At 67.6% G+C, this 10,365-nt stretch overlaps 2 protein-coding genes across 3 annotated transcripts; both read left to right on the plus strand.

Annotated features, from left to right (window-relative positions):
- Positions 1-4,065: 4,065 nt before the first annotated feature.
- ZNF628 (zinc finger protein 628) lies at positions 4,066-7,212 on the plus strand (the record flags this gene model as incomplete). The annotated part of the gene is made up of 1 exon (XM_081107418.1): positions 4,066-7,212. One exon carries the CDS (start codon positions 4,066-4,068, stop codon positions 7,210-7,212), a length of 3,147 nt encoding a protein of 1,048 aa, XP_080963544.1.
- Positions 7,213-7,535: 323 nt separating this feature from the next.
- Positions 7,536-10,230, plus strand: NAT14 (N-acetyltransferase 14 (putative)). Of its 2 annotated transcripts, none has more exons than XM_081108737.1 (3): positions 7,536-7,763; positions 8,346-8,457; positions 9,078-10,230. In XM_081108737.1, the coding sequence occupies exons 2-3, from the start codon at positions 8,386-8,388 to the stop codon at positions 9,624-9,626; spliced, it is 621 nt and encodes a 206-aa protein (XP_080964863.1). In that variant the 5' UTR covers positions 7,536-7,763; positions 8,346-8,385; the 3' UTR covers positions 9,627-10,230. The 2 variants fall into 2 exon arrangements, with proteins under 2 accessions (XP_080964863.1, XP_080964862.1); XM_081108736.1 differs by having other exon boundaries at positions 7,757-8,046.
- Positions 10,231-10,365: the final 135 nt, after the last annotated feature.

A 10,365-nucleotide genomic window follows, 5' to 3' on the forward strand; every position in this document is an offset into this window, starting at 1 on the left:
AAGGGCATGTACCTTGGTTGCGGGCACATCCCTGGTGGGGAGTGTGCAGGAGGCAGTTGATCGATGTTTCCCTCTCATCGATGTTTCTAACTCTCTATCCCTCTCCCTCTCTGTAAAAAAAAAAAATAAATCTATAAAATATATTTAAAAACAAAAACAAACAAAAAACCCAATTATGTAATTATATGTGTTTTCCGATGGTCTTAGGCGATCCCTGTGAAAAGGTCGTTCGACCCCCAAAGGGGCCGCGACCCACAGGTTGAGAACCGCCGCCCTGTTGCCTGAACCGCAGAAAAGTCCGTGTGGCTGGAAGCCGAGGCCAGCGGGGGGCCGAGCGGGGAAAGCAGGGCGAAGGCTGGGACTCGGACCCGGAGCCTGGGCAGTCCCTGCTCTGCAGGGCGCGGGTTCCCGCACGACCGCATGCGCGTCCACAGCAGGAGGCCGGAACCTTGAACTCGCGTGACCCCCGCGGGCGGCAATCCCTGCGCTGGACTCAGGTCCGGGAAAGGGAGCCCCAGGGCCTGGGCGTGGCGACCAGGCCACAAGTGACCACACCCCGGGGGGGGGGGGCGAGGCCTGCCCGATCCACACCGCGGAAGAGGGTCTCCGTCCCAGACGAGAAGGGGCAATACTGATAAAGGGGGGCGTCTGATGCTGCACCCAGACCCTGCTTGTTCCGGCCCGGCGCTGACCCCCCACGACCCCTCGGTGGGGTTCGGAGAACTACAACTCCCAAGATGCCTCGCGCTCTGGAAGCCCGGGGAAGCGCCGCCAAGGCCAGAAGCCAATGGGAGGGGCGAGGATGAGGCTTCGGTGCACGTGGCGTCGTGACGCACCGACGGCGACGTCGGGGTTTGTGTGCGCGAGCGGCCGCCGATAAAGGTTGGGTGCCTCGCGCCGGGGGCCGTTGGGAGGGCGCGCGCCCCCGCCCCCCTCCCCGGCCCCCGCTCCTGCACTGCCGCCGCCGGGGCTCCGCCTTCCCGTCGGCCCCCGCGGGAGGTCTCTGGGTCTCCGCTCGTTCCCCGGGTCCGGACCGCAGGTGAGAGACCGGAGGGGTGGGGTGGGGGGAGGGACCGGAGGGCGGGGACGTTGGGGAAGCGGCGAGCGTGAAACCGGAAGGGATGCTTTAAAGGGAAGGGCGCTACTTCACCTCCGACTTTTATCGGCAGGGCCGGCTCCGCCCTCTTAAAGGGCAAGGGGCTGCTTTTAAAGGGGGCGGGACAGATCCTTAGCTTCCTGCTTTCACCACCCCCCTCTCCCCCCAAGAAAGGATTATCAGAGGCCGGTGACAGTGGCGCAGACATTTTCAGAAAAAGCTTGTGAATCCAGGTGGCTTCAAAGCAGCCCCTAGTTTAGCTCAACAAAGATGGAGATTGGGGTGCAGTAGGAGCACCCTCTTAAAGGGGAAGTCGGGCGTGGTCCGGCCTTTTGCAAGGGGCGCTCTTTATTGGATAAGAGAGGTCTCGGCCCTTCCCGAGCTGGATGCCTCTCGTTTAAGGCAGGCCGGGCCTTCTGAGCGGCACGTGCAGCTTCCGGGGAGAACTGTCTCTTAAAAGGACGCACTTACATTTTATTTTTTTAAATATACTTTTATTGATTTCAGGGAGGGAGAGGGAGAGAGACATCAATGATGAGAGGGAATCATTGATCGGCTGCCTCCTGCACGCCCCCTACTGGGGTTTGAGCCCGCAACCCGGGCATGTTCCCTTGACCTGAATCGAACCCAAGACCCTTCAGTCCTCAGGCTGAGGCTCTATCCACTGAGCCACACCAGCTAGGGCCACGCGCTTACATTTTAAAGGGGACGCTCATCTGTTTAATTTAATGGCCTGTCCAAAGGGGACCCCCGGACTTTGTTCAGTCAGAATACTGAGTTCTCACTCTGTGCTGGGAGTCATTCTAGGTGCTGGGACGCAGCAGCGAGTAAGATGCTGCCGGGGTCTAGTGGGCAGGGGTCGGGGGTGTTGCTAAACACCCTACAGGGCACAGTATAACCCCCCCATCCCACCCTCTGACACTGGAACAGCCCCAGGCCACAACAGTGCTGAGGCTGGGAAACCCTGATTGGAAAGCCGGTGAGAAGGGGATAAATGCTGTGCAGACAGCAAGAAGGCGGGTGCAGGTGGGCAGGAGGCCTGCTCGCCAGGTCCGAGGTGGGAAGCTGTGGGTATTGACAGCAGGTTTGAGTTGCTTTGCTGCCAAGGGGTGGAGAGAAACGAGGCTGTAGCTGGAGGGAGAGGTGGGATGAAGGTGTTTTTTTTTAATCCTCACCCGAGGACATTTTTCCATTGGTTTTTAGGGAGAGTGGAAGAGAGAGGGAAAGACAGAGAGAAACACATCGATTGGTTGCCTTCTGCCTGCCCCTGACCAGGTCCTGGGCCGGGGAGGAGCCTGCAACAAAGTACGTGCCCTTGACTAGAATCGAACCCGGATCCTTTGATCTGCAGGCCAGTGCTCTATCCACTGAGCCAGGCGAGGGCTGAAGGGTTTTTCTTTTTTTTAAACAAAACAAAACATATTTGTATTGATTCCAGAGAGGAAGGGAGAGTTAGAAACATCAATGATGAGAGAGAATCACCGATCCCCTGTCCTCTGGACGCCCCCCACTGGCAATTGAGCCTGCAACCCCGGGCATGTGCCCCGACTGGGAATCGAACTGTGACCTCCTGGTTCATAGGTCGACGCTCAGCCGTTGAGCCACACAAGCTGGGCAAGGGGTGAAGGTTTTAAAAGATGAGAGACAGCCAGCCAGTGTGGCTCAGTGCTTGAGCATCCACCTATGAACCAGGAGGTCACGGCTGGATTCCAGGTCAGGGCACATGCCTGGGTTTCAGACTTGATCTCTAGTTGGGGGGAGGGGGGCGTGCAGGAGGCAGCCGGTCGATAATTCTCTCCCATCATTGATGTTTCTATCCCTCTCTCCCTCTCCTTCCTCTCTGAAATCCGTACAGATATCTAGTTTTGAAAAAGATGAGGGACAGCTGTGGTGACACTGATGGGAGGGCCCAGGCCATGAGGAACGTTGCTGTAGGTGGGGACTCAGGGTCGCTGTGGGGGGAGCAGCTAGTGCGGGTTTCCCAGCCCCAGCCCCAGCCCCTCTGGCATTGGACCCCAGCACTCCGCCGTGGGGCCCGGGCCGGGCGCTGTGGGGTGCACTGCAGCATCCCTGGGCTCCCCCTCTAGCTGCCGGGAGCACCTTCTCCGGTCAACACCCTCACAACCAGACCCTCTCCAGGCACTGCCCATGTCCCCTGGGCCAGGCCCGTGGAGGGGGTCTCAGTCGGCCCACGGAGAACCCTCGGTGCCGGGCTTGGAGCGTGGCAACGTCTCTCCCGATTGCTTTCCTTTTCCCAATGCCGAGGCCCATGGCGGGGTCCCCTGGTGAGAGCAGGAGGGGAACGGAGAGGTTTGAGGGGGAGAGAAACGTGCAGGTGTCAGCCAGGGGGCGAATGGACCCGAGGGATGCAGACTAGCAGTCCAAGGGCATGATTGCAAGGAGCCCGCAGCCCTTATGCTGGGAAAGGGGCAGGGAGGCCTCGGTGGGGCGGAGGCACAGCCTGCAGGGCAGTGGATGGGAGAGCTCGTGGGGTTGAGGGAATTTGTGGCCGGGCACCACCAGGGCGTGTGCTGAGCGGGGGGCGGTGGTGGAGGGGGGGGAGCGCACAGGGGCCTCAGCTGCAGCAGGTGTTGAGGGCCCTGCAGTGTTGGGGGGGGGGCGGGAAAGGAGTCCTTTCAGGGAGAGGGACCAGCGGTCTGAAGCCAGGGCGCTGGGGAGACCCTGGCCTGTAAGGACACTGCGCACAGCCCTGCAGGCCAGGCCCAGCCTCCGGAGATGGCTGCCCTCAGGCTGGGACCCCCTGGTCCCACTCTGCCGGAAGTTGAGCACCGGAAGTCTTGCTTCCTGGGGCAGACGCGGAGGGGGGCCCTGGGTGGGAGGTGCCCTGCCTCTGAGCGGGCAGCACAGGTTGGAGTGGAGAGGACGCCAGGTGGAGGGGCACCGCCCTCCCCTGATCCAGAATCCCCCCCCCCCCACCCCCAGGTGTGATGGTCGGCTCCCACGCTGACATGGCGCCGGCCTCCACCGCCGAGGGCACCGGGGAGAAGCCGGGCCCCGCCGCCCCGGCCGCGGCTGCCCAGTACGAGTGTGGGGAGTGCGGCAAGTCCTTCCGCTGGTCCTCGCGGCTCCTGCACCACCAGCGCACGCACACGGGCGAGCGGCCCTACAAGTGCCCCGACTGCCCCAAGGCCTTCAAGGGCTCGTCAGCCCTGCTCTACCACCAGCGGGGCCACACGGGCGAGCGGCCCTACCAGTGCCCCGACTGCCCCAAGGCCTTCAAGCGCTCGTCGCTGCTGCAGATCCACCGCAGCGTGCACACGGGCCTGCGCGCCTTCACCTGCGGCCAGTGCGGCCTGGCCTTCAAGTGGTCGTCGCACTACCAGTACCACCTGCGCCAGCACACGGGCGAGCGGCCCTACCCGTGCCCCGACTGCCCCAAGGCCTTCAAGAACTCGTCCAGCCTGCGGCGCCACCGCCACGTGCACACGGGCGAGCGGCCCTACTCCTGCGGCGTCTGCGGCAAGAGCTTCACCCAGAGCACCAACCTGCGGCAGCACCAGCGCGTGCACACGGGCGAGCGGCCCTTCCGCTGCCCGCTGTGCCCCAAGACCTTCACGCACTCCTCCAACCTGCAGCTGCACCAGCGCACCCACGGGGCCGCCCCCGCCGCCGCGCCCGCGCCCGCGCCCCCACCGGCCAAGGTCTTCCCGGACGCCTACCTGCAGCCGCCCCTGCAGGCGCCCAGCCCGCCCGCGCCCCCGCCGCCCGCGCCCCCGCCCGTGGTGCCCGAGCTCTTCCTGGCCGCGGCCGAAACCACGGTGGAGCTGGTGTACCGCTGCGACGGCTGCGAGCTGGGCTTCGGCAGCGAGGACCTGCTGCTGGAGCACCAGCCCTGCCCGGGGCCCGACGCGGCGCCCGCGCCCCCGGACGCACCCCCAGAGACGCCCAAGGCGGTCCCGTCGGCCGCAGCCCCGCAACCGCAGCCCCCTCCCGCTGCCGCCGCCCCCAGCTTCGCCTGCCTGCCCTGTGGGAAGTCCTTCCGGACCGTGGCCGGGCTCTCCCGCCACCAGCACAGCCACGGGGCGGCGGGCGGGCAAGCGTTCCGCTGCGGCAGCTGCGACGGCGCCTTCCCGCAGCTGGCCAGCCTCCTGGCGCACCAGCAGTGCCACGTGGAGGAGGCGGCGGCGGGGCGCCCGCCCCCCCAGGCCGAGGCCGCCGAGGTCACCTGCCCGCAGGAGCCGCTGGCCCCTGCCGCGCCCGCCCCGCAGCCCCCCGCCCCGGCGCCGGCGCCCGCGTCCGCCTCCGCGTCCACCGAGCGGCCCTACAAGTGTGCCGAGTGCGGCAAGGCCTTCAAGGGCTCCTCGGGGCTGCGCTACCACCTCCGGGACCACACGGGCGAGCGGCCCTACCAGTGCGGCGAGTGCGGCAAGGCCTTCAAGCGCTCCTCGCTGCTGGCCATCCACCAGCGCGTGCACACGGGCCTGCGCGCCTTCACCTGCGGCCAGTGCGGCCTCACCTTCAAGTGGTCCTCGCACTACCAGTACCACCTGCGGCTGCACACCGGGGAGCGGCCGTACGCGTGCGGGGAGTGCGGCAAGGCCTTCCGCAACACCTCGTGCCTGCGGCGCCACCGCCACGTGCACACGGGCGAGCGGCCGCACTCCTGCGGCGTCTGCGGCAAGAGCTTCGCGCAGACCTCCAACCTGCGGCAGCACCAGCGCGTGCACACGGGCGAGCGGCCCTTCCGCTGCCCGCTGTGCCCCAAGACCTTCACGCACTCCTCCAACCTGCTGCTGCACCAGCGCACCCACTCGGCCGAGCGCCCCTTCTCCTGCCCCATCTGCAGCCGCAGCTTCGTCATGGCCGCCTACCTGCAGCGGCACCTGAGGACGCACGCCCCGGCCGCCCCCGCCGCCGGCCCCCCCGCCCCCGCCCCTCTGGCTGCCGCTCCCGCCCCACCGGCCACCCAAGATGTCCACGTGCTCCCCCACCTCCAGGCCACACTCTCCCTAGAGGTGGCAGGGGGCCCGGGGCAGGCCCCGACCCTGGGCCCAGCAGCCCCCAACTCCCAGACGTTCCTCCTGGTGCAGACCGCCCAGGGCCTGCAGCTCATCCCCAGCAGCGTGCAGCCCCCCACGCCCCCGCCCCCGCCCCCACCCCCCAAGCTCATTCTGTTGCCCTCCTCCAGTACGGGGGCTGGGGGTGGCCAGGCACGGCAGGGCCTGCGGGCAGTGGGCAAGGCCGGGCAGGGGCCTGGGGTAGTCTGGCTGCCCGGCCCTGGGGGGCTGGGGGTGCAGGGAGGGGGCAACGTGGGGGCTAACGGGGCAGGGCAGAGCCTCCTCATCCTGCAGAACGTGGGCGGTGGGGAGGGCGGGCCGCCGGAAGTGAGTGGGGTCCAGCTCCAGCCCCTGCGGCCAGCCCCGGAAGTGACCACCGTCCAGCTCCAGCCGGCCCCGGAAGTGACCACCGTCCAGCTCCAGCCGGCCCAGGAGGTGACCACGGTGCAGCTCCAGCCGGCACAGGAGGTGACCACGGTGCAGCTGCAGCCGGCACAGGAGGTGACCACGGTCCAGCTGCAGCCGGTGGCGGGCCAGCTGCCTAATCCCAGTGGTGGAGCCGTGACCACGGAGGCCCCCAACCTGCTGGTGGTCCAGAGTGGGGCAGCCGAGGACTTGCTGGCGGGCCCGGGGCCCGGGGACCCGGGTGAGGGCGAGGCCGCGGCGGGGGTGGTGCAGGACGTGCTCTTTGAGACGCTGCAGACGGACGAGGGCTTGCAGAGCGTCCTGGTGCTGAGCGGGGCGGACGGCGAGCAGACCCAGCTGTGTGTGCAGGAGGTGGAGACCCTCCCCTCGGGGCTGGCCGAGCCGCCGGCTCCCGGGCCTCCGGGCCAGAAACTGCTCATCATCCGCAGCGCCCCGGCCGCCGAGCTGCTGGAGAACAGCGGCGTGGGGGGCGGGGCGACCACGCTGCAGCTGCTGGCCCCGCCGCCGCCCAGCCCGGCCTCGGCCCCCGCCGGCATGCCCGCGGCTCCCGCCTCCCAGATGGTACAGGTGGTGCCCTCGGGAGCCGCGCCGGGGGGCATGGCCGCGCAGGGCCTCCCCTCCATCCAGATCGTCCAGACTCTGCCCGCGGTCCAGCTGGTGCACACATTTTAAGTAGAACCACTGGCCTCTTCCCGCCTCTCACACCGACCCGTCACGCTGCCTGGGCTGGGCCGGGGCAGGAGAGCCGCGGCCGGGCTTGCTAATAAAGACCAGAGTCTCCTCGCCTGCGCTTTGTTTTATTGGGGGGCGGGGGGGGGGTATGTCACGGCCATAGCCACCGCCTGGGAGCCCGGAGGCGCATCTCCTGCATGCCGCTCGCAGGTGACTTGCGAACTCTGTTTACCCTTAAAAGGCTGCAGTGTCCCTAGAATGGGGGAGGGTGGCGGGCTCTAGAATGCGGGTCCGCCTGCCCGTCACCCACACCTCCCCTCTCTGAGCAGCGGGTGGAGGATGCTTGTCCCGAAGGGCCCTGAGCACGGAGGGCGGGGACGGAGGGCCCTAGGGTGGGCGAGTTTGGGAGCCAGTGAGCTCGGGAGGGTGACGCAGCCCGTCGGGCTAGAGCCCAGGGACCAATGAGCATCGATCCACTCCCTCCAGCGCCAGACACCACGCGCAGGTTGCTTAGCAACCCGGAGAGAGCGTGCGAACCCCCTCCACGGCCGGTAAGTACCGCTCCCCGCCGGTGTCCGCCCCCATCGCCCTACGGGTCCCGGTTCTCCATCGCTCCTTCTCCCCGACCCCATCCCGGCGGAGGCTGTGCGCCCGGCCTTAGCCCTTCCGCTGCTCACACGTGCCGGGGAGCTTGGCAACAGTTGCTAAGGCCTTTAGGTACCGCTCCGCCCCCAACGTGAGCGAGTCTGACGTCACTTCCGCCAGCGATCCCCCTTCTCGACCCTGCACCCCTACACCTTAAAGGATCAGAGCGACTCGCGGGGGTGTTTGCAGGTCCTCGTCCTGCGGCGACTGGGGGAGGGGCTCCGGGGCGCGGGGAGCGCGGTCCTCGCCCGGGCAGTGGGCGGGGGTTCGCTGACCCCCCGCAGGGCAGCCCCGCAGCCCAGGAGGGAGCCCCGTGTTGGCGTCCACGTGGCGTGTCATTTGGGGGGAGATCGCTGAGCACCACGACCTCTGGGTGGGCGGGTGCAGGATCCCAGGAGATCGGACCTCGCTTGGGGGTCCCCCGAGCGTCCTCATCGGGGGCGCTTGGGGACCAGAGGGCCTTCCTGATGCTGACTTGTTCTCACCAGGTGCGCGCCTGCTCCCCGGGGCGCGGGGCGCGGGGCTGCCATGGCCCCCAGCCACCTGTCGGTGCGGGAGATGAGGGAGGATGAGAAGGCGCTGGTGCTGGAGATGCTGAAGGTGAGGGCGGCTGAGCCCCAGCCCCAGCCCCGGAGAGGTGGAGAGGCGCGCTCCTCCCGAGTCGCTTCTGGCGCGGCCCCCTCTCCCTCTAGCGCCTCCCTTCCCTCGGGGTCCGAAGATTTTCACACCCGGACTCTGGGGGACTCCGCCTACCACCCCACACTCTTCAGACCAATCGCAGGGGCCTCAGCCCTGTAATCCCCGCTCCCCGCCGGTGTCCTCTGCGGCGTCCGGAGCAAGCACAGTTTCTGGCCCCGGGGCAGGCCCCCGTCCAGTTGTCCTGTTCTGGCCTGCCTCCTGCTTGTCCCTCCCCTGAAGTGGATGTCCCCAGAGCTCCCAGCTCATCCCCTCGCTCACTCACGCCAAGCCCAGTGTGCCAGGTGTGGTGCTGGCGGGTGCCTAGAGCAGGTGGTCCTACTGTGTGCGTGACCACCTACTGTGCGCGGGCTCCTCTGCCCGTCCCTCTGCCACAGGGCCCCCCACACGCCTTCCTTTCCCCTTTGGGTCCCCCCTAGGTCCCTCCTGGCCAGGGCCCCCCTCTCCCAGTCCCCGGTGTCCACAGGGGCCCTGGTGTCATGGAAGGCCAGGCCCCTGGCTCTGACTACCCCTCCCCCCCACAGGCTGGTGTGAAGGACACGGAGAACCGAGTGGCCCTGCACGCCCTGACACGGCCGCCCACCCTGCTGCTCCTGGCGGCGGCCAGCAGCGGCCTGCGCTTCGTCCTGGCCTCCTTTGCTCTGGCCCTCCTCCTGCCGGTGCTCCTGGCCGTGGTGGCCCTGAAGCTGGGCCTGCGGGCCCGGTGGGGCTCGCTGCCTCCGCCGGGCGGCCTAGGGGGGCCCTGGGTGGCAGTGCGGGGCTCAGGGGATGTGTGCGGGGTCCTGGCCCTGGCTCCCGGCTCCCACACTGGGGACGGGGCCCGGGTCACCCGCCTCTCCGTCTCCCGCTGGCACCGCCGCCAAGGTGTGGGTAGGCGGCTGCTGGCCTTTGCAGAGTCCCGGGCACGTGCCTGGGCAGGGAGCGTGGGGGAGCCCCGAGCCCGCCTCGTGGTCCCCGTGGCTGTGGCGGCCTGGGGCGTGGCAGGGATGCTGGAGGGCTGTGGCTACCAGGCAGAGGGGGGCTGGGGCTGCATGGGCTACACACTGGTGAGGGAGTTCAGCAAGGACCTGTGACTCCAACCTGAGCACCTACTGTGTGCGTGACCACCTACTGTGCGCGGGCACATCCCCATCCTCCCTGTGCGAATCCCCAGCCCACCCAGGGCCCAGGGACTCAGGCCTGCCGAGGCTGAGACACGCCAGCCACTGCAGGCTGAGGCCCATGTGTGGTGTGTGAACTTCTCAGAGAGGGCGGCCTGCCCCGCCTCCGGCCTCCCTCTGCGCTGAGAGACCTCCCGCCTGTCTCTCGCTGCAGGTCTGCACCTCCCGAGCTCCCGCCTGGCCTGGGAGCGACTCCCTCCCAGGAGGAGAGGGGGCTGACCAAGTTTGACGCCCAAGGGTTAGGACTCCGGACAAGGGCCCCCCCACATAGGGCTGAGGCCCCTGCGAACGGGGTGGGGTTTGATGCCTATGCGTGAAGGGGGTGAGTCTGGAGCCAGGCGCTGAGCGGAGCCTTGTAGGGGAGCTGTCTCCTGGAGAAGCCGTGAGGAGGAGGAGGAGGCGGACACAGCGCAGACCGGCGCCCCCCCCCCCCGCCCCCCGGGGAAGGTGGGAGCCCAGGGCCGCCAGACCCATCTGGTTTTTTACACCCGGTTGTTAATAAAGCCTGAAACCGCTGTGGCCGGCTCCCTCTCTCTGATGCCTTTTCCAGGCTGTCTCTGCACCCCCTTCCGTCTGGCTCCTCCTTCCTCTGAGTTGACATTAATTGTCGGCGGGGGTGCTGGCCTGGGAGAAGGGGAGGTGATGAGCTCAC

The sequence above is a fragment of the Myotis nattereri genome (genome assembly GCF_964212035.1).
Source record: "Myotis nattereri genome assembly, chromosome: 15".
In the NCBI taxonomy this organism is placed as follows: Eukaryota; Metazoa; Chordata; class Mammalia; order Chiroptera; family Vespertilionidae; genus Myotis; species Myotis nattereri.

Bases quoted from the DNA above. Each gene is read 5' to 3' on its own strand.
- NAT14 (XM_081108737.1), top strand. From the start codon at position 8,386: ATGGCCCCCAGCCACCTGTCGGTGCGGGAGATGAGGGAGGATGAGAAG. The intron at 8,458-9,077 runs GTGAGGGCGGCT...TCCCCCCCACAG, and splicing joins TGGTGCTGGAGATGCTGAAG to GCTGGTGTGAAGGACACGGA.